General features: G+C 44.5%; 1 protein-coding gene across 3 annotated transcripts in view; it reads left to right on the forward strand.

Moving 5' to 3' along the window:
• PLA2G7 (phospholipase A2 group VII) overlaps nt 1-23,863 on the forward strand; it is a 39,787-nt gene that overhangs the window by 5,809 nt on the left and 10,115 nt on the right. For 2 of the 3 annotated variants that reach the window (XM_019457344.2, XM_019457341.2), the window contains exons 2-5: nt 15,740-15,882; nt 21,083-21,204; nt 21,644-21,788; nt 23,250-23,343. In XM_019457344.2, the coding sequence (XP_019312889.1) occupies nt 15,774-15,882; nt 21,083-21,204; nt 21,644-21,788; nt 23,250-23,343 (470 nt within the window). In that variant the 5' untranslated portion in view covers nt 15,740-15,773. The remainder of the gene's footprint in view (nt 1-15,739; nt 15,883-21,082; nt 21,205-21,643; nt 21,789-23,249; nt 23,344-23,863) is intronic. The other variant, XM_019457342.2, reaches the window with a different exon arrangement.

A 23,863-nucleotide genomic window follows, 5' to 3' on the forward strand; every position in this document is an offset into this window, starting at 1 on the left:
GCAGGGGAGGGCCACAGAGAGAGGGGACACAGGATCTGAAGCAGGCTCCAGGCTCTGAGCTGTCAACACAGAGCCCGACGCAGGGCTCGAGCTGACAAACCCCAAGATCATGACCTGAGCCGACGTCAGATGCTTAACCGACTGAGCCACCCAGATGTCCTTTTGCTGATGCTTTTAAAAGGAGTCCTATATCTTAGAAAAAGATGGAACCTCGGAGTCCAGCCAGAACAATGCATCGATCCCTTTTCCAGTGTCCCTGGCAGAGGGCCAGTTAGCAATGCTTGAACCCTTCTCATGACAGAGGACTCTCTCCACACTGTAAGGTATACGTCACAAACAACCTGATCATTAAAAAGTTCTTCCTTGTGTTGATGAGGCATCCACCTTCCTCTAGCCGGTTTCAGAATGAAAGAAGTATCTTCCTTATTAAATAAGGATATAGTTTCTCCAGTCTGCCTTTAGACCAGGGTTCTCAACCACAGCATTACTGACCTTTTGGACCATATATATATATGGTTCAACCCCGACACAGGCTCCAACCCATGAACCATGAGATCATGACCTGAGCTGAAGTCAGATGCTTAACTGACTACGCCATTCAGGCACCCCCTATATATTAAAAAAAAAAATTTTTTTTAATGTTTATTCATTTTTAAGAGATGGGGAGAGACCGAGCATGAGTGGGGGAGGGGCAGAGAGAGAGAGAGAGAGAGAGAGAGAGAGAGACAGAATCTGAAGCAGGCTCCAGGCTCAGAGCTGTCAGCACAATGCCCAAAGTGGGGCTTGAACCCATGGGCATTGAGATCATGACCTGAGCCAAAGTTGGACGCTTAACTGACTGAGCCACCCAGGCGCCCCTCCCCCTATATTTTTCAAAAGTTTATTTATTATTTATTTGGAGAGAGTGAGTGGGGGAGGAGCAGAGAGAGGGAGGGAGGGAGAGAATTCCTAGCAGGCTCCACGCTGTGAGTGTGGAGTATCTCATTCCGGCTCAGGTCATGATCTTGCAGTCCTTAAGTTTGAGCCCTGTGTCAGGCTCTGTGCTGATAGCTCAGAGCCTGGAGTCTAGTACGGATTCTGTCTCTCTCTCTCTCTCTCTCTCTCTCTCTCTCTGCCCCTCCCGCACTGGTGCTGTGTGTGTGTCTCTCTCTCTCTCTCAAAAATAAATAAACATAAAAAAAAAAAGTACTAGATTGCTTAGAAATCAGGGCTGGAAAATTGACAGTCTCCTGCCTTCATCCTATTGTAAAAGATCCAAAGCAGATTTTATCTTCTTCAATCATTCAGTCTGATATTGGGTCAATTTTGAGATATTTAAAGCACTTTTTATTTTTTAACTTTGGTTGAAAGTGAATCAGCCTATATTTGTTCTCTGCTTTCATTCTGTAGCTTTATGTGCTCTGTGAGTTTTCTATTGCTGCTGTAATGATTTATCACAAATTTATTGGTTTAAAGCAACCCAACTTTATTACCTTAATGTTCCATCGGTCGGAAGTCTAACACGACTTCCCTGGGCTAACCTCAAGGTGTCTTTAGGGTTTCATTCCTTCCTGGAGGCTCTAGGGGAGAATTCGTCTCCTTACCTTTTCCAGACTCTAGACGCTGCCCGTATTCCTTGTCTCATGACTCCCTTCCTCCATCTTCAAAGCCACCAGTTGTGGGTTAAGTTCTTCTCACATCTCATCACACTGACTTCCTCTTCTTCCCGCCTGTTCCACTTTTATTTATTTATTTTTTCAGATCCTAAACGCCGTCTTATTCTCTTAAAGATAAACTGGGAAGTCAAAGAGATGAAGTATTTCGAGATTAACTATTCCCAGCTGATTAAATATGTCTAGCAAAGCCATACCAGCTGTACTGGAAACGCCCCACAGGCCAGATGGTTAATTTGTACTTGTCTAACATCTAGTCTTTCAAAGGAGATAATACCGAAATTCCCATTACAGCATATTTGCTTTCCCACTGAAGAATCACAAGAGTTCTTAGAGGCACATGCTACCCATTCATCTGGCTGTGTAGGTAGATGCTTCCTGGGAATACCAGAAAGAATGCCCTGAGACACAGTTTCTAGAAAGTGCTCAGCATCTTTCTTTTTTAATTTAATTTAATTTAATTTAATTTTATTTTATTTTATTTTATTTTATTTATTTACTTACTTAGTTATTTATTAGTAATCTACACCCGGTGTGGGGCTCAAACTCACAATCCCGAGATCAAGCTCTACTGATTGAGCCAGCCAGGTGCCCCATAAAGTGCCCAAGGTCTTTTTGGCATTCACGGGCAACGGGAGATGGCAGTGGGTGGTGGACGCTGAGAAGTGTTCAACTATGGCCGGGGATAGGACTTGTACACATGTCACGGGGCCACGGGGTGTCAGCTCTTCAAATATGATGAAGGAAACGTATAGCCCCAGTTATGCCGTGAGTTCATAAACTGAGCAGTGTTAATAATGGCAATGATGACAACCGTCAGCAAAGCCCAAGGAGGCCCAGTCCTACCGGTTCTTCCGTTGGACCTGGCCCCCCCCAACTGACCTGCTCATTTGGCATCGGCAGTCTCTGGCCACCTCAGACAGACGCTGCTGCTCGTTGGGGATGGGACTGAGGGAGCCACAAACCAGGAGCACCACTAGGATTTGGCTCATCATCTTGTCGGATGCATCCACACCCACTGCGGTGGTCACCCTGCGTGTGTGTCTCAGGCATCCACAGAGGCACTCGGAGAGCCTCGAGGGACTGCCAGGGACTGGGGACTTCGCTGTGTTGAACCCAGGGTTCTTGGCTTGCACCCAAGGACCGCACAGCATGGTGCCTGGTCTCGAGACACAAAGCCCTCTTTGGCCACCTTCCTTCTTCACTTTTATTTTTTTATTATTATTTTTTTAACGTTTATTTTTGAGACAGAGAGAGACAGAGCATGAATGGGGGAGGGTCAGAGAGAGGGAGACACAGAATCTGAAACAGGCTCCAGGCTCTGAGCTGTCAGCACAGAGCCCGACGCGGAGCTTGAGTTCACTGACCATGAGATCATGACCTGAGCCGAAGTCGGCCACTTAACCGACTGAGCCACCCAGGCGCCCCCTTCTTCACTTTTAAAGACACATGATTACATTGGGCCCACCTGGATAATCCAGAATAATCTATTTTTTTTAATTTTTTTTTTCTTAACATTTATTTATTATTGAGAGACAAAGAGAGACAGAGCATGAGCATGGGAGGGGCAGAGAGAGGAGGAGACACAGAATCTGAAGCAGGCTCCAGGCTCCGAGCTGTCAGCACAGAGCCCGACGCGGGGCTCGAAGTCACAAACCGCAAGATCATGACCTGAGCCGAAGTTGTACGCTCAACCGACTGAGCCACCCAGGCGTCCCCAGAATAATCTATTTTTTTCATGTTTATTTATTTTTGTGAGAGAGACAGAATGTGAGCAGGGGAGAGGCAGAGAGAGAGGGAGACACAAACCTGAAGTAGGCTCCAGGCTCCGAGCTGTCAACACGGAGCCCGACACGGGGCTTGAACCCGTGAACAGTAAGATCATGACCTGAACCGAAGTCGGACGCTTAGCCGACTGAGCCACCCAGGCACCCCCAGGATAATCTATTTTAAAGTCAACGGATTAGCCACCTTAATTCCATATGTAACCGTGATTCCCTTTCGCCACGTGAAAACATATTTACGTGTTCTGGGGATTAAGATGTGGAATTTGAGGAGTGTCGCTATTCTGTCTGCCTTATACCCCCATTCCAGAAGTTCATCAGAAAGAATCTGAGGAACAGAGTACTGGCACTTGTGAAAGAACCATTTCTTTTCTCTTTACCAAGAACAGTAGAGTTAAGGCCCATGCCCTAATCTCTCATCAGGATTGGGATTTACACAGGTTTACCTATCAGCTCTTGACATAAATCCTGGACTCAAGAGTGGACATCTTGCTTACTATTTTGGTTTGTCTTTTGTTTCAAAAAGGGAAATGATGCCTGATAGGAGTTTACCGATAGGGGAACAGAGGGTTAGCAGAGGTCATGGCATTATATAGAGATCTCAGCTGAGATTAGAAGGACAAGTAGGGGACTGTGGCTTGAGGGACAGACGGAAGGAAGTACAGAAGAAAAGACAGTATCAACTTTTTTTTTTTTTGTTAAGTAATCTCCGTATCTACTGTGGGGCTTGGAGTCATGACCCTGAGATCAAGAGGCATGCTCAACCAACTGAGCCAGCCAGGCGCCCCAAGAAGGTATTAACTTTTAGATGGATTTAGAAAGAATATGTTCTTTGAGCTCTCTTTAAAGGGTCTTCTTGATCTATCAGCATGGCATTTTACGTCATGGTCAGGGCGTCAAAATTGAAGAAAATGCTTCTCAGGTTTTATTATTTTAAAAAAGTAGTGATTTTTTTAATGTTCTCATTGATTTAAGATATGGGCCAAGAGAAAAGTAGAAAGGATAGAAAATTACCTTCAGTTTTTACCTATACAAAACTCTTCCAAGAAGGTAAACTTTGTAAATGTTTGTTATTTCTTTTATTGATTTTGGGTCTTCTTCTTGTTGTCCCGCCGTCCTCCCCACCCCCCCCCACCCCACCCGCACTCCTTCTTCCTCTTTTATGTATCTGAGATTGTGGGTAATCCTTTTTATTTTCCACATAACAGTTTACTTAATATTAAAAGTAAACACTTTTCATGGTCATACCAACTCTACTAAATATTCTTTTAAAATTATTTGTTAGGGGGCACCCGGATGGCTCAGTTGGTTAAGCGTCCGACCTTTGATTTCAGCTCAGGTAATGACCTCGCCGTTCGTGAGTTCAGGCCCCCGTTGGGCTCTGGGCTGGCATCTCGGAGCCTGCCTGGGATTCTCTCTCTCTTCCTCTCTCTCTGCCCTTCTCTCACTTGTTCTCTCTCTCTCTCTCTCCAAAATAAACAAATCAACTTTAGAAAAAAATTAAATTGTCAACAATAAAGCATTATGTTTTATTGTAAAAGAAAATATGAAACTTCATGGGAAAATCACATAATTCTATCACCCTTATTATATCAATAGTCTTTTTAGTGTGAATTTTTACACAGCATCGTTTTATTTTTTTTTTCAATCAAAATTGCATTGTAAAGAGTTTCCTAAGTCATAATGAATTGTTTTGTAAATATGTTGTTAGTAACTGAATAAAATCCCATTGATGATATTCTCATATTGCTTGAAATCCGTAGGGTTTCCATGTGTATATGTGCGGGTTGGCTCTCATAAATGGAATTGGAATGAACACCATAGTGCATTATATTTTTAGGCTTTTCCTTCCCTGTGAATAAGATTTTTTTCGTGTGTGCTGATCTCAGGAATGAAGCGAAAAGGTCCAAGGATATGGACAACTTAAAGCTTGCCAAATCGCCTTCCAAAAGTCAGAGTACCTATTTATACTCCCGCTAGAACTGCTGACTTTGCTTTGGTAAATTTCACAGTGTTAAAGAAAAAGGTAAATCCTGTGTTCTCCAGCCTTTGGCTTACCAGTTACTGCTCTGCCTGGCCAGGTACATCTTTCTCAATGAAGATTTCGTATTGGCTGGCGCCGTTAGTAACGAATCCTCAAACATTATGATTAGTAAGGTTGCAGGATCAAACGTTTTAGCACTGTCGCTTTGGATTCTCCAGTTGTAAATGTCCAAAGTCAATATTAGACTGTTCAGGGCCCTCGTTTTCAGATGTAAATACATTTTTAGCTAACTCAAAGCCCGCGGTTGGGAAAAAGGTACTTTTCTGTGGAAGGGGAACCATGACAGCTAACAGACTCCTTATGAATTATCCCTCTGTTTGGATTCAGAGGCCTCCCTAGTCCTCTTCTCAGACATCTCAATGGCCATCAGAAGATAAAAGAAGCCAGTGTTTGAGAAAGCCAGGGACTTGTCGCCGGTGACAGTAGCCCTTTGTTCAGAAAAGCAGAAGCACTTTTCTTTTCTTTTTCTTTTTTTTTTTTTTTTTTTGGCACTTTTCATTTTAATAATATGGGAACTGGGAACTGTTTGGTCATATTGATCTAAAATGGGTAATACCTCCAGAGAGGATTGGTAGTTGCTTATAATAAAATCACATGAAGCAACAAAACAGCTCATGTAAGAAATAAAGCTAGAGAAATGGACTAGAAACCAAAAGAATGTATTGTGAAGGTCCATAAAACGGTGAAATTTGAAAAGGTGAAGGATACTGGACCTTTTTCAGGAGCAGCTTCAGTCTATTTGGGGTAAGAAAAAGGACACGATTTTTAAATGTGACAAAGTGACACACGAATTAACTGCAACGTAATGGGATAGAGTGAGCATGGTTTTGGGGTGCTGAGGAGGCACTGGGGGAGCGGATGTTACCGTTAAGGAGCTCAGATCCCCTTGATGAGGAGGTGTGGGGCCACAGCCTGGGACAGCGCCGGGGGGGCGGTGAGCCGTGGTCTGGAATTGAATCGAAGGCGGAGAGAAAGGCTCCGGAGGGAGTGTCCTCCTGGGGTTTCCGTTTTCCTTGGGGAAGCTTTCACATCTTCCGTTGTAGGGAACAGGAGGGCAGGGAGAAGGAGAGTGCATCATTTAAGGGAGCCACGATTTTCACCTAGCAGGAAGAAATGAGCTAAAGGGTCAAGGGGCGGCCGTGACATCACGGGGACACGAGTCGTAGACTGAACTGTGGCCTGGGGACACAGCTGTGCTCAGTGGCTGTGCTGAGGCCCCAGAGCCCTGCACTTTACATCCCCTGTAAACCCCAAACACACACACGTGCACATGCATACACACATCACTGGGCTAAGGACACCCACAGACAGCACTGTGCACTGCCCAAGTCATTCCTGTGTTAATTCAGCACATCTCATTGGTCACCTGCTGGTTGAAAGGCCCTCACTGCTGGGTGCAGCGGGAAGTATCACTACGTGTAGGACAAAAGTCCCCCCTGAGATGCACTGTTGTAAGGGTCTCTGTGCTCTGGCCCCTGCCCTTGCCTCCAGTCTCCTAGCATCTTCTACGCCTCACCGATTCCCAGGCTGCATCCCCACAGTGCCTTCACTTACAGCCTCCTCTGGGGCATGCCTTCCGTCTCCTCATCAACCCAGGCCAGTCCGCTAAGGCGTCCTCCTCTTGGGAGCCTCAGCTCCAGCGTGACCTCCTCTTCTAGGGCTTTCCACACCTCCCGGCATGCCCACCCCCTGAAATTGACCGTCCTCCTTGGTGTCCGCACCGAACCCACTTTTATCAAAACATCTCATACTCCAAATTGCATTTTAATAAATCCTTGACTCTCTCTGTGCCTCCTCTGCATTTAGCCAAAGCAGGGTTAAGACCTTTAGAAGCTACAGGTGTTGCAAATATACTACAGCGTCCCCGTCCTCTACCTGTAATGCAAGATGAAGACTATCCTAAGCCAAAAATCACACGTAAAACCTGTGCATATATTAATTTAGAATAATTCGTTTATAGACTTTTTGATTGAAATATAATAAATAAATTTATCAAAACTGAAATTTTCTCCTAGCTTTGGAGCCCTTGCCACACAATTTCCCTTCATAGGGTTTGGCGTGCTTATATATATAGATAGATATAGATATAGATATAGATATAGATATAGATATAGATATAGATCTATATAGATATAGATCTATAGATCTAGATATAGATATCTATAGATCTAGATAGATCTATATCTATAGATATATCTATAGATAGATCTAGATAGATCTATATCTATAGATATATCTATAGATAGATCTAGATAGATCTATATCTAGATCTATCTATCTGGATCTATAGATCTATCTAGATCTATAGATCTATCTAGATCTAGATAGATCTATATCTATAGATCTAGATAGATCTATCTAGATCTATAGATATCTATATCTAGATCTATAGATCTAGATATATATAGATAGATCTATCTAGATCTATAGATCTAGATATAGATATCTATAGATATAGATATAGATATAGATATAGATAGATATAGATAGATATATATCTATCTATATCTATATCTATATCTATATCTATATCTATATCTATATCTATATATCACAGGGTTTGGCGTATAGGTGCCAGCCATCCATTTAGCTCTCAAGACCGGGCACAGTGATGGTGCTTAGGAAATGCTTGAGTGGAAGGATGGGCCAACGGATGGCCTGGCATAGAGGCTGTTGTGGCACGGTGCATTGTGGGGGAAAGTACACACCTTTTGGGAGGAACAAATATGTGGGCACTGTGGGGAGGGGCAGGTGCCTCCGCTCGGGGAAACCATCATGGGCATCTCGGCAAAAGATCCCCAACTAGACTACAGGGAGAGTAAGATGAAAGGCAAGTGTGAGGGCGCGTGCATATCACAAGTTGAATACATTACTGAAGAATTCACATCTCTTAGTAAACCTAAACCTAAACCAACCACCCAACCCTATGTTTACTGTTAGATCAACCTACCTGCTTAGCAAGAGGGCTCATACTGAAAGTTCTTTCTCTTAAAATCGATGGTTTTCAACTCTGGTCTTTATTGACTATGTGGTTTTGCCCCATCTCCTCGGTAAGATAGGCCTGTCTTTTCCTTCGCCCACGTTTTTTTTTTTTTTTTTTTTTCGAGAGAGAAGGCGCAAGTGAGCGAGGGACAGAGAGAGAATCCCAGGAGGGGCAGAGAGAGAGAGAGAGAGAGAAGCGGGGCTCACCTGAAGCAGGACTCGTATTTTACCCAGAGTGGGGCTCATGTTCACCTAAGTAGGTAAGATAGTCATTTACACCTCGTATCCTTTTTAAAATTTCTTAACCAGTAATCAGGTTTTGGATTCAGGAGAACCGAGTTGCAGTGAACATACTTCTTTGTTTATCTTTAGAGTTTCTGCGAAAAGTCACGTAAACCAAAACCAAAGGCAACAAGTTGAGACACTGGAAAACTAATCTCCAAGTCTTTTCTCAGATGCCTACGATATGTTAATCAGGAGCATTGCCAGAGACTTCCAGAAGCATGCTTCAGCAAGTCCTTCTCCTGGGCCAGGGAGTTCTCATTCAGGTTTTAAGAAAATGTAAAACTGGGCACCTGGCTGGCTCAGTCTGTAGAGCATGTGGCTCTTGATCTCAGGGTTGTGAGTTCGAGCCCCACACTGGGTGTAGAGATTACCTAAAAATAAAATCTTAAAAAAAAAAAGAAAATGTAAAACTGATTAAAATGCATTTAAAAATGTGTATCAAAATCCTCTTTCTTATTATCTTATTACTTCTTTAGCTTTTTTCATAACATCACGAGTTTGTTTGTTCTTTTATTTGAGAGAACGAGAGAGTGTGCTCGCGAGCTGGGGGAGAGGGTCAGAGGAAGACAGAGAATTTTAAGTGGGCTCCATGCTAAGCACAGAGTCCAAGGTGGGGCTCCAGTCCACGCCCCCGGGATCATGACCTGAGCTGAAATCAAGAGTGAGCCACTCAACAGACCGAGCCACCCAGGCACCCCTCCCTAGTTTAGTTTTAAAAGGACTTATTGCCCAGAATTGCCTGTTTCACTACTAAACCTCCTAAGAGAGTACTGGCTGATACTGTCCCAAATACAGAGAGAAAAGAATGGTTTCAAAAAAACCAATTTTCCCTTTTTTTTTTTTTTTTTAATTATGAGAAGTTGCATCCCAAGAACAGAGCTGTTTGTACCCCTTAAGTATTGTCTGTTACCTATCACCTTCAAACACAAAAGTTACATCACAAACTATACTCGGGACAATTTAGTCCCCTAGTTTATAGAGTGTCTCTTCAGTGCCGTACCGAATGGTAGAGCACAGCTCGCTCTTGTCTGAAGCTTGGAGGCCAGAGGGTGCTGGGGTAGCCAGAGTGGATTACTGAGCACAGGATCTGACTTGCAGGACTTTGAAAAGCCTTTTTTTCCCCAAAGCATTTCTTCCCAATAGCTTATGATTCTCTCCTTGGGAGTAAATCTTCAGGGGCTTTGATAGATTGCCTCCGGGAGAGCTTGGCTAAAGGAAAGGGCTGTTATTTTGGAAGTCGATGAGGAAAGCCCCCATGAACACACCAGTACCTTGTAGCAGCTTGCGAGACTGGGGAGCTGTCACTCCGAGAAGCCACGTGAGGAGCTGAAAGGTGGAACATTTGAGAAGTCTTAAGAGGCAGGTTGTAGATCATAAGAAGCGCGCAGGCATTATGGGGGCACCAGCAGCCTGCAGAGGGGGAGAAGGCCAGTGAACACAAAGTTCCCCCAGAATTATAGGGGAGATGCTAATGACAGTGTTTGGGAGATATTGGAGCCCTTAATGAAACCTAGATCTATTCAGCAGAACCACCTATGGACAAAGGGGATGATGACCAAGCATGACTTCCTGTTTCTATCTCAAGGTCTCAATTGGCACACTAGCTTTTATTTGGATGACACTTATTGAGCAACTCCCTACCTGGGAGTGACCCATGGTGCTTGGAATGCAAAACGAGTATGCTAATGTTTGCATCTAGCTCCATGCAAAAACACTGTGTTACGCATGTTAATCACTTAACCCTGGGTAATATTATTATCATCCTCAGCCCCATTTTACGGATGAGGGAATAAGGCAGAGAGGGATTCCATAGTTTGCCGAGGGTCACACTACCAGCGTCCAGGCTGGGATTCAGACCCAGGCAGTTGGGCTCTAGGCACTAAAGCCCAAGTAATTGACCCCTACCCACTGTGGTGTATTGAGAAGTCACCCCTGGTGTGAAATCATCTGGGAATGTGTTTCTGGGCTGCTTGGTAGCCCGCACCAAAAAGAAAACAGGATTCTTCATCCTCATTAAGGAAGTATTTACTCATACTTGCTACATACTGGCCCCTTTGTAAGTAGTAAAGAGGTAAATGAGACCAATCCCTGCCCTGGAGGAGCTCACAGGCTAAGGGTGAAACAATTCTGTAAACAGAGCATTGTACTGGAGGCTGCAAAGTATCCAAAGGAGGACGTGTATAGAATGCTGCCAGAGGGGCGCCTGGGTGGCTCAGTCGGTTGAGCATCCGACTTCGGCTCAAGTCAGGATCTCGCAGTTCGTGAGTTCAAGCCCCGCGTCGGGCTCTGTGCTGACAGCTTGGAGCCTGGAGCCTGGTGCGGGTTCTGTGCCTCCCCCCAACTCTGCCCCCCCACCCCATGCTCATGCTCTGTCTCTCTCTGTCTCTCAATAATAAATAAACATTTAAAAAAAGTAAATAAAAAAGTTAAAAAATAAAAATAAAAAGAATGCTACCAGAAGGGGGCAGACTTCTGTGTTGGCAGTGGCTCCACGGCACAGGAGCCCCTGTTCTCTGGGGTGGGAAATGCCTTCTTCCCTGGTGTCCTTGAGGAGCCAGGCCCAGAGAAGGCCTCCTTTCCCGACTGCAGGGAAACCTTGGTGACGATTGTCCACTGCTTTGGACCCAGCTGTCTTGCCATCAGCTGGGGACAGGGTTGGCATATCGTTTCATCCCACAAAGCACACCAGCAGGAGGCAGCAGGGGAAGGCAGTTCATTCTGTGGCACGGGGAGCGGGGGGGTGGAAAGCAGGGAGGACCCATCTGGATCCTTCTATCACTTGGTACACGGGGGCCAAAGGAAGAAGACCCGCCGTCCATTTCTGGCCGCAGACAGTGACTAGGTGACCTCAGGCCGGAGCCGGAGCCTTTCTGTGTTTCCTTGACCATCTTCCCCCAAAAGGAAAAATCAGGTGCTAAAGTTTGCTTCTCCTTTATGTCCACTAAACCTTTATTCCCCCTACATTTTGAAAATAATCTGTTACGGCATTTACCACAATTGTTTGAAAGTCTCTCTCCCCACCGGAATTTTTAGGATAAAAAAAATCACATCTATTAAAAAAAAAAATTGGATTTAAAAGGCATTTTTTTCCCAAACGTGGGCTGACACATTGGCGCTCTTAAAATTGAGTGCATGAGTATGTGAACAAATGAGTGAGTCAGCCAATCATTAAATTATTTAGAGGCTTACTCTCTTGAGGATGAGCTCAGATAGCACATTATAAGAGGGTGGTGAAAACCTCTAAACAGGTAGTAAGTACTCTCTGGGCGCCTGGCTGGCTCAGTTCGCAGAGCACGTGTCTCTTGATCTTGAGGTCATGAGTTCGAGCCCCATGGGGGGAGTGGAGATGACTTAAATAAAAAAATAGTGAGTTAATTAATAATACTAACTGAATAGTACTCTTTTCGTCCCACTGCAGCAGTTTCCAAATGCTACATTCTGGGAGTGGCTATGTTGGGATCCCTCAAGAGCTGAAGCCCCAACGTGATGCCCCAACGTGCCTTCTAAAAATTCCGAGTCAGTAGGTCTGGGTGGGACTCAAGAAGCAGTCTGTTCTGAGGTTCCCCAAGAGCCATTGTAGCTTAGCATGAGGTCAGGGTGGGAACTCTAACGTGCCATTTCACCTGGCCTTCAGTCTGTCCTGCTTCACTCTGAGGACCGATGGTGATGGCGTTGGAACAGTTCTGGTAGAAACATGGGCGGGGGGCAGAGCACCCCAGTCCTGCGTGGAGGACCTGGCGAAGCCCTTCCAGCAACTGGCCGTCTCTAACTCTTCCTGAGGTTGTTAACAGGGAAGCTGTCATGAGTACCACAGAGCTGTTGGCAAGCTAACTTTCTTTGGGTTAGTCCAGTGTTCCTAAAACTCTCTGTTGATCTCCTTGTGTGTTTCACGTGGCCTTCCTTCTTCCTCATCTTCATCCCCAGTGATTTTCCAGATGGCCAAATGAAGCTCCTCTAACTCAGCCATGGGCTGGAGCACCAGGGGTAGAATTTTCTAAAGCCCTCTGCTCATGCCCCTGTAAATACTTTCTGCGGATGGTGTCATTTGGTGAAAACCCCAGTTGTGACGGTATAACAGAAGGGTGGTTGGTGGAGGCTGGGGAGCGGATCGCCTGACTTCTGTTCGACTTCATCTGCTGCTTATTTGGGAAACTCAGTAGCTATTTCTCTGGATGCATACACAGCACTCTGCCGTCTCCAAGGGTTCTAGCATGTTGCTCCAAATATGAATTAGGGCAAGAACGATGAGACAGAGTCTCCTCTCTTTAGAGAACAGTTTCTAGCCCTTTATTAAGTCATCTTTAAAAAAAAAAAATGTTTAGGGGCACCTGGGTGGCTCAGTCGGTTAAGCGGCCGACTTCGGCTCAGGTCATGATCTCGCAGTCCGTGAGTTCGAGCCCCGCGTCGGGCTCTGTGCTGACAGCTCAGAGCCTGGAGCCTGTTTCAGATTCTGTGTCTCCCTCTCTCTGACCCTCCCCCATTCATGCTCTGTCTCTCTCTGTCTCAAAAAAAATAAAATAAAAACGTTAAAAAAAATTTTTTTTTTAAATGTTTATTCCTTTTTGTAGGGGGGAGGGACAGAGAGAGGGGGAGAAAGGATTCGAAGCAAGCGACAACACAGAGACTGATGTGGGGCTTGAATCCATGAACCAGGAGACCACGACTTGCGCCAGAGTCGGACCCTTAACCGACTGAGTCACCCAGGCACCCCTATTAACCCCTCTTTTCAATCCAGGAAGTTCCTAAACACATTAGCGTCATTAAAATAGGCATTGTGTTCGTTAACTTTAGAAGATTATCATTTTAAGGTGAAGAGAAATGGGTGCCGCCCAAAGTTGTGGTTAAAAGCAGGGCCTCAGATAGTCTGGGTTCAAGCCCCGCCTCCAGCCCTTGCTAGCTGTTTGATCAGGACAAGTCAGTTAAATTATCCTTGCCTCTGAAGAAGAATGAAATCATGCCATTTGCAACAACGTGGATGGGACTAGAGGGTCTTACGCTAAATGAAATAAATGAGTCAGAGAAAGACAGGTATCATATGTTTTCACTCATATGTGGAAATTGAGAAGCTTAACAGAAGACCATGAGGGAAGAGAAGAAAAAAAATTATAATCAGAGAGGGAGGCAAACCACAAGAGACCCTCTTTTAAAAAAAAAAAAAAATTAATGTTTATTTACTTGTGAGAGAGAGACAGAGCATGAGCAGGGGAGGGGCAGAGAGAGGGAGACACAGAATCCGAAGCAGGTTCCAGGCTCCGAGCTGTCAGCACAGAGCCCGACTCAGGGCTCCATCTCACGAACTGTGAGATCATGATCTGAGCTGAAGTCGGACACTTAACCGTTTGAGCCACCCAGGCGCCCCATAAGAGACTCTTAAATCCAGAGAACAAACTGAGGGTGAAAGGGGATGGGGAAAATGGGTGATGGGCATGGAGGAGGGGACTTGTTGGGATGAGCACTGGGTGTTGTATGTAAGTGATGAATCACAAGAATCTACTCCCGAAACCCAAGAGCACACTGGATACGATGTATGTTAGCCAACCTGATAAATTATATAAAAATTGTTTTTTCCTTGCCTCAATTTCCTCATCAGTACAATGGGGATACTTAAATCTCCCTCACAGATTGTTTTAGGGCCAACTGAATAAGAAAACACATGCCAGAAACTATGAAAAATGCTGGGCACATAATAAGCCTTCAAATGTTGGCAATATTATCATTTGTTTAGTGAACAAGCTTTTTGAGCAACTCCTAAGTGCCATTTTACATAAAAAGACAAACTATAGTGCCATATACTCATATGAAAAGACTCTAACCATATTATCAAATTAAAAGTGTAACTTGAGGGTCACCTGAGTGGCCCCGTCTGTTAAACGTCTGGCTTCGGTTCAAGTCATAATTTCACAGCTTGTGAGTTCGAGCCCCGCATCAGGCTCTGTGCTGACAGCTCAGAGCCTGGAGCCTGCTTTGGATTCTGGGTCTCCCTCTCTCTCTGCCCCTCCCCTGCTCATGCTCTGTCTCTCTCTCTCTCTCTCAAAACTAAATAAACGTTAAAATAAATAAATAAAAGGGTAACTTGAAATGAAGTTCTGCAAATAAATTTTAAGAGTATAGTTTTACATATTGATATTTATATGTATGTGTGTATTTATAGCTATGTATGTATTCTATGCATGTATTCAAGCATAGAAATACATCTGAAAACAAAAGTCTGTCAGCAAGTTACTACCAGTGAGGAAACAATTCAGTTTTATGAAGGGAGAAATTCTAGAAGGTAAAGATGATGCACAAATACAAGATAGGCTTTTGCTAATAAGATGTTAGCATAGCGCCTAGTTGTAACATCATTTGTTATTATCATGAGTCTAATATGCCATGTGTTGGACTACAATCATTCTTTCACAAATTCTGTAAACATTTATGCAACACCCACGGCATGCCAGGCCCCTGGTAGGCAGTGGGAAGAATACATAAGGCCTGACCTCGCTGCCTCTGGGAAGGTTTCAGTGTGGAAGAGGCATAGAGATCACCAAAAATGAAACATCATTTCTGCAGCAATATGATCATTTTATAATTGTGACGGAAACATTAGCCAGAAATTCCGGAGTGTTTACGAATGCGCTAGATGTGTGTGGACATTATTGACTGCCATCTGTGATTGCTACAATTATTCTATTTTGATGCTATTCTTTATAACCAAACTAGACTGCTACAGAGTTAGAGAATTAGTGACCAGAAACCTAATATGACTGCCTCAAAGTGTTATTTCTACGCGCTATGATATGATCCGGCATTCCCAAGGATTTGGCCACCTTGATGCCTTTCAAAAACCCGGCCCAGAAAATGCATATTCCATTTTTTTCCAGGGGGTTTCTTCCCATAATTGTATGTAAAATCATGTTGCTAGTGCCTTAATCTCCCTGATTTGTCAGCCTATTAAAGTCCTCTTGATTGCATGTGTTTTTTTTTTTTTCTTTTAATAACCTGCCTTGAAGAAGGTTAAGCTGAAACCACTCCTCAGCTTCCAAGATGTTGCCATCCAAATTGCATGCGCTTTTCTGCCTCTGCAGCAGCCTCGCACTGGTTCATCCTTTTGACTGGAAAGACCTAAATCCTGTTGCCCATATTAGATCATCAGGTAAGAGGCATCTTTGTTCCAGGGCTTGAGCAACTGATCTGTGGCCAGATTCCACGTGGCCCCGGAGAAGTTGCATGTGTGGACTTCTAACCAAGTTCTATTACAAAAAGGCTCATGGAGACCTGTTCTCCTGGGGTCGGGGAGAGAGCCTCACTTTCTCCTCATTGCACCTGCAACTGAAGAAGCGCCTGTCTTCTTCAATATCATGACTGCAGGACAGAACCAAGATGAGGCATTTTCAGACAGACTGGAAGCTCAGCTGGCAACCACTGTGGAGAACTTCCTCAGCGTGGCCCCTTCTGTCCCTCACTGCCCTAGCCCGCTCTCACTCAGGCGCAGTGACACAAAGCCCCTGGAGTTCGCTCAGAGGCAACCTCAAAACCTGCTCCCATGAAGGTGAAGGAGAGGCAGGTGTCTTGATCAACAGGTGTAGTCCTGGTTAGTACTGGGGTGGGGGGGTGATGTGAGAAGACGACCATTTAGGCTCTTGGGGTCCAGAGGGAAACCATGTTTTCTATGTTATCACAAGGGGAAGCAGGGACCAGCTGAAGAGCTCCAGGGGAGAATGGATGCACATCTCTTGTTCTCTCTTACCTTGTGGTGGGAGGGAAGGGGAGGAGGGGAAGGTTTAGTCAGGCCCAGAAGAGGTGGCCAGAGTGGGACAGCCACCTCTAGAAAGGTACATCTGCCATCACCGAGAAGGACCTGTATTGCAAAGAGATTGCTTCCGGAGTTTTGTGGGTTCCTGCGAATCCCAGAGCATGGTGATGCACGGTCTTCTCTGTCCAGCTTCTCCTCAGGTGAGCAGTGTAGGTGGCTTCTGAAGCCACAGACCTGGTGACTCTGGATCTAGCTGTTCAGGTTTGATGGGTGACTCCTTACTGTAACATTTACAAAAGGGCTTTCATAACCCTGCACCTGATAAATACTGCCTTGCTTTGTAGTTGGCAAAGCAAATGCATCGGTCGGACAGACTATATGTTGTATCTGTATTTACATAGGAAATGGCATAGTATCTCACAGGTGCATTCATTCAACAACACTTATCAGGAAGTTGAGTCATCGCTGATACACCGGTGACTAAGACAGTGAGCTTGTGGTCAAGCTCAAGGACCTTCCAGCCTAGTGAAGTTAATTTTCCCATTACCTTTTCCAAGGATTGGAAATGAGTAACATCTTACCCGACGGACAGATTATCAGCTAGGAGACATTTACATCATGCACTTTTTATTGGCTCAGGGTGGGAATTTCAAAACATGTTTTATATCCCATGTTTGAAAGTCATGGGAAGGCTGTCATTGGACTGGCAGAAAGTTAAGAACAGCGACACTACATTATTTATCTTTTGTAGTCCCACAGTCAAGGCGAGTGTCCCATTCAGTCTTGAGCAACCGAATGCATACATATTTTGTAAATTGTTAGAAATCCTTGATTAAATAAAGGATTAAGATAATAGGCGGTTGTTCATATCCTAACTGAGTATGTAGAAAACATGGTTATGCAGGTAAAGTATGGGCTAGAAATATCCTTTTTTTTTTTTTAAATTTTTTTTTTTCTCAACGTTTTTTATTTATTTTTGGGACAGAGAGAGACAGAGCATGAACGGGGGAGGGGCAGAGAGAGAGGGAGACACAGAATCGGAAACAGGCTCCAGGCTCCGAGCCATCAGCCCAGAGCCTGACGCGGGGCTCGAACTCACGGACCGGACCGCGAGATCGTGACCTGGCTGAAGTCGGACGCTTAACCGACTGTGCCACCCAGGCGCCCCGAAATATACTTTTTGTTAATGGAGGACATAAAGCTGAATAAGAAAATGTAATGTTCCTAGCGTGTATACAATCCATCTCAAAACCCAGGAGCGAGTATCAGGAATATTTGACAAATGAACACCCCAAAAAATGTATCGTAAGATTAATAGCCTATCAATAGTCCAGAGGTTCCAACGCTCCTATTAAAATAAAGTTGAAGAAAAACAAGGAGTGACATCTATGAGTTCTGAACCACAAACTGTATCATCTAGAGGATGGACGCTCAACCTGATAAGACTCCTCATTTCTCCCTTCATGATGAGTCCTGATCGATGATTGGAGAACAGGAAACCGGGGACAGTGACTGGATTACCTGCAGGCTGATGAAACTTTTCTGTACCCCCCTGGCACTGAACAGCCACAGGGCTCTGTAGACCTACACCCACACCTGGGTTAGCTCCAAGATTCCTGAGGGGCCGTCTTCAAATGGGCAGAACTGTAGACTCACCTTGACCTGCGGCTCCTGAATGCTGAGCGAGGGGGCTTTTTGGTAGAGCAGGATTTAGAGAACCAGGGCACTCCTAGGTAATTGGAGAAGGTTCCCAGAGCCGAGGTGGAATTGAGATCTCACAAGAGAAACCCTGTGGGCCTTGGAACCTCCCATTACTCTAGAACTGAACTCCTAATTTCCAGAGGTAGAGTACCTCCAAGGCGGCTGTGCGTTCTCTGGGCTCCTCACCAAACTCCATGAGCCGTAGCCCTCCCCTTCGATGCCCGTACCATCACATCATGGCTGATGTGGGTGGGGGCACAGCCAGACACAGCCTGCCCCTCACAGAGGGAAAGGCAGGGCTTAACATCTCCCTGTTACACCACGAAGCCTGACTTGGTAGACAATCTTAAATGGGAAGGAAAGAGCCTTTTGTGATTCTAAATAGCACTGAAACCGTTAGCCTTTACAGGTAAAGTGGCTTGTTGTTGTTGTTGTTGTTGAAATGTCTGAGGAAATACTTTGGATTTTGAATCTGCCCAAAGGGAAAATAGTATGGTCTAGTCTCCATCTGCTCAAACTCTTCTGAGGGCTTGAATTTGGGCAGCCAGAGTTAACTCCCTCTAGGTAAGGGACACACAATGTCAGTTGTCTGCTGCTGATGTGTTCTGTGCTAGGCCCTTGACTTCCACCATCACTTCATTCTCACAGCTGTCCTGCAGGTTGTCAAGTGCTTTTTTTCCCCCATTTTACAAATGAGAATAAGAGAGGGGAGCAACTTGCCTAGACCAGAGCACCATAGTTTCTCAGGGGTACAGCTGGAATCCAAAATAGGATTACCTGGCTCTAATACCCCAGGCCATTCATCTCACTCCCACCTTCCTTGGAACTAGCTCCTACTATTGGACTATGAATGGCAGATCAGGTGGTCTGGTACCTTCGCCTAGTCGTTTTGCAAACTTGAATAGGCACAGCTTTTCCGATTTAGTAGAATTGGGGTACGGCTGAAGATCCTGATTTCCAAGCTCCCAGTGATGCTGATTCATGGACCAACTTTGACTAGCAAGCCTCGTGTATTGAAGGGCTCATCGCTGGCAAGTGCTTCACACATTAGTCACCGACATGAAAGACAGGCTTCTTCTCAGACCTCAGAACATTTCTGGGTGATGCCCCATGATATCGACATAAGTTCCATACCTAAAACGGCTCCCTGTGTCTTAGTGGCAGAGGCGGAATGCGATGGAAAGCTTGAAGGAGTCTGTCGAGCAGTGAAATTGACTCGCACGATATCAAGTAGGCAAGCTCCGAAAGACAAATAGAAAAGTGAAAGTCTGGCTATAATGATAGTTGGACTTACCATCTTACCAAGTAAATACGGATTCAACTGGGATTCAGAAAGGAGGGTAACAGGTAAAACTGCAGATGTGTCGAAGAGTTTAGGCACCAAAGAAGGAGAAACAGTTTCAAGAGTGGGTGGGTAAAAGAATATATACCATAAAGGGGTTGATGCAGATGAGAGCCTGGTGAGCCGTAGAAAAGCTCAGCTCAGCTTACTTTCACAAAGATTTATGGAGCACCAGCTGTGTGCCAACATTAAGATCTGAAGATACAAAAGTACACAGCTCTTAAGAAATAGCCTAGTGTGGGAAGCAGAGTATACAAACACATAATTTTAATATGATAGGAAAAAAAGAATGATAGAAACACATAGAGGGAACTGATTTAATACTGAGAATGAAACAAGTCTGGGGAATGAGGGAAGGCTTCGGAGAAGACCTGACATCTGATCAAGATGTTAAAGGGCGAACAGGAGTTTGCCCCGGGGATTTCAAACACAAGGAATAGAATTTATAAAGGTGCCGAGGCGTCGAACAGCTCCGTGTATCGCTCAGGAGTGCTGGAGCCCATGGAAGGCAGGTAAAGAAAAAGCAGAAGAGTACAAAGGCAGTAGACCTTCAGATCACTGAGGGTCTTTCTTACAGTGCCCAAGAACTTGGGATGTAACTTATGCGCCTATGAAATCTACACATTTCAACTCCAGAACATTGGAAGGATAGGCCACATTTGTGCCTCAAGTAGCAACGGAAGTAGCTTAGGAAGACGTGTAGATTTAAATACCGCCTACAAACTGCCTTCCAAAAAGATTCCAATATATTCCTCATTCAGAAATAGCCACTTAGTGATAGGAAGCCATTGACAAATTCTAAGAAGAGTAGCCTGGTAAAATGTGAAGGATGCATTTGAAGGTTAAGATCCAAGATGAATAGGACAGTTAGGAGAGATGACAACTGTCTGAGACCTTGAAAGTGTAAATAGACAATTAGGGGATCGGGGCTATACTGGAGAGGGAATTTTAGGCTAAAAACAAAATGTTAAAATTGAGACTCGTTGGATGGAGGGGTTTGATGAGAAGGACATAGGAGGAGGGTTCCCAGGTTTCTGACTCGGGATACACGAGCTAGGAAATGCTGGAGCTGCGGGGTGTGCAGTTGGGGGATGAGGAAGGAGAGTTGCGAGATGGCCATTCAATCTTATTTTGGACCATTGGCCTTGATGTTCCTCAGGGAAGGATAGCAGGTAGAGGCACCCAATGGGAAGTTGTAAGCCCAAATCTGAAGTGTGACATAAGGTTCCTGTTTGGGAAAAACAGTCGGGGGAAGGGGCTTTTAACATGATCTGGATCAGAGCAGAGGCTAAGGGCAAGGCTATAAGTGTTAGGAGGTGATGGTCTTAAGCATCCTAAGAAATGTCTACCTCTATCTTTATGCCCCACAATACTTTGCTTATATCAGGCCTTTAATAATTATTTGTATATTTTACTAGCTAGGTAAAGAAATGAAGGAGGCCAAAAACTAAGGGGTGTAACTTAATTCCCTTGGAATTTCCTTTTGCATGATGAAGTCTGGGGTGTAATGGATGACAGTGAGATAATATTCACTTTTTTTTTTTTTTTTTTTTTCAGCATGGGTCAATAAAATACAAGCTCTGATGGCTGCTGCAAGCTTAGGCCAAACTAAAATTCCCAAAGGAAATGGCTCTTATTCTGTCGGTTGTACAGACTTGATGTTTGATTACAGTAATAAGGTAATGCTTTGATTAATAGCACTAATCTTTATGTTCTGACATTGACTGTTCCTGTGGTCCCCTGGAAGGTTTTGAAACTTGCTCTTGCCCTCACCTGAGAATGACTCATGTTGTTATTTATGTTGTTGCATAAGAAGCCTTTTGCTACTTAAGTCTTTCCCAGATTTGTTGCTGTCATCTGATTTATTTATCTATAAGCTCTATTTTCCCCTTCCTTAATGGTTGAAACCAGTCTGCTCGTGCTTTCTTTTCACTCAGGAAGCATGTTTCACCTTCTCTTTCCACTGTATTCAGGCACCACAGCAGCTTAAAAAAGTTCTCTCTGGACCTCCTTGTGAACAGCCGAGGTTTCCCCTCTAATTAAATATGCCAAATAGCTGTTGGGACATAATGGAGAAGCAACTTCACTAAAAGTACATTGATTTCTTTTCCTCTCCAGGGCACCTTCTTGCGTTTGTATTATCCATCCCAAGAGGATGACCACTCTGACACCCTTTGGATCCCAAACAAAGAATATTTTTTTGGTCTTAGTAAATTTCTTGGAACACACTGGCTTATGGGCAAAATACTGAGCTTCTTTTTTGGTAAGATTTCTGTTGATCCTGCTTTGGTAGGCTCTAGAATATAAGAAAACCTTGAAAACAGCAGAAGTTTCTGGCAAAGATCAAAGTAGATTTTCTCCAGTCTAAACTTCTAAGATGACAAATTGCTTCTTAAAAGCCCAGGCAACTGTCAGAGAAACAGGGGTCCTCGTTTTGTTCGTTTTGCATATATCGGGGTATATGGAGGTAGGGAAAGTGCCAGACTTAAAGGCGGCTGTAATATCTGCCCATGGCAGATATTCTTTGATATTCCTGCTCATATACTGCAGGGAAGCAATAATCTGGTAAGTGCCCACTTCCCTTTTGTATGCTTTGTACGAAAGTGAAAACTAATTTCTCACCCGTCATAAATGATGAGACTCTGCTCTCATTCTCATCTCCTACCCGCCAAGGGACCAGCCTCCCTCACCAAGACAATCTGATGTGCATTCCCCACTTCATTTGTCTACTTAAAACGAATATAGACGTTTCCTTCCTTATCTGTTTGACCAGACACTACTGTTGGGCCGGTGTTAACTACATCTTCAAATTTCCCTCTCAAAACTACCTGCCACTTTTGGCATTCTTTGAAACATCTCCTTGGAGTTTTCCTAAAAACCACCTAATAACAGAAATGATGGAACCGTAACTAACACCTCTTTATGGTGCCAAATAAGTTACAGATCACTTCCACGGCAATCATCACGTTCAAGCTTTATGACTGCCTCTCCATTTTATAAATGAGAAAATGAAACACAAATAACTCATGGTGATAATGACAATAGCAATGGAGAAGTGAAACGAGGGAAGACAATGCCTTCCACGTTGTGAGCCCTTTCTTACGGCACGAGATAGGCGCTTTACATATGTTGCCTACTTAGATAACATTCTCACAAAAGCCCTATCAGGTATCATTTCCTCCATTGTGCAAAAGAGGAATCGGAGACTCGGAGAGTTCTCGTTACTGGCTCAGGGTCAATAGTAAGTGGTAGAGCTGCATCCAAAGGCACATCCGGGTATGAAGTCAGTGGTCTGTCTTGATCATTACCAAATTAGCATGGAATGAAAGGAGATTTGAAGATTCTGGTTCTCAGGGTAACGCTCCTAAGGTTTATTCGGTAGTTTGGTTTCAGAATATTCCCTTTGAAGTTTCACCAAGACCCGGGGTTGGTGCTCAGGAACAGCCTTCTGAATACACCTGTAAGGGGTAAAATGTCTCACCCTCAGTTCAGAGCTGGCAGTGAAAACTGGTAATTCATGATTTTACCGTCTTAGGAAAAACTACATGCTTCAGGTCTTTGGGTGTTAAGCATCTAGCAGCAGACTTTTTAATGAATTTACTATTAGCACATAAAAACATAAGTATAAATTCCATGAGTTAGGATTTCTACTAAGAAGATGCAAATTAGGCGGCAACATTCAAGTCGGAGCAAACACTAATTATAATCTCTCATTGTTGTCTAGGTTCAATGACAACTCCTGCAAACTGGAATTCTCCTCTGAGGACTGGTGAAAAATACCCACTAATAGTTTTTTCTCATGGTCTTGGAGCATTCCGGTAATGTGTGAGAGGAAAACTGTTAACCCCTAAGGCCCAATGGCAATGCATTCCCTGCCCTCCCCCCGCAAAAAGAAGAGCAGAGTTTGGAGTATCATGGTCACCCCCGTCTTGGAGGAATTGGGGTTCCTCAAATGTTGGCCATGGTCTGTTGATCAGTCCAGCCCTATCTGGTCAAGTAGTTTGTTCTCTCCTTCCAGCTCATGGGGACTAGCCTCATGACGAGGACAGAAGAGGTGGCATTTGGGGCTGTCACCCTTCTATAGTCCAATACACTCTCAAAACCATCCCCTGGATTAGCTCAGGCCTTCTGAGAAGCGTGCACCAAGATTGGATTGGCTATAAAAGACATTTATGGAGAGAAATGCCCGTGAAGGATAGAGGGAACAGAGAGGAAAAGACAGAATCTTCAGACCATGATGCAGGTTGGACACTTGGGAAGGAGATGGGGAATGGAGAGATTGGGTGTAGAGAATCCCAGATTACAGCACAGTTCTAGCAGAGACTGGACCAGGCCAAA

This window comes from Panthera pardus, unplaced genomic scaffold (assembly GCF_024362965.1).
Source record: "Panthera pardus isolate Hobbes unplaced genomic scaffold, ASM2436296v1 HiC_scaffold_17, whole genome shotgun sequence".
NCBI classification, from domain to species: domain Eukaryota; kingdom Metazoa; phylum Chordata; class Mammalia; order Carnivora; family Felidae; genus Panthera; species Panthera pardus.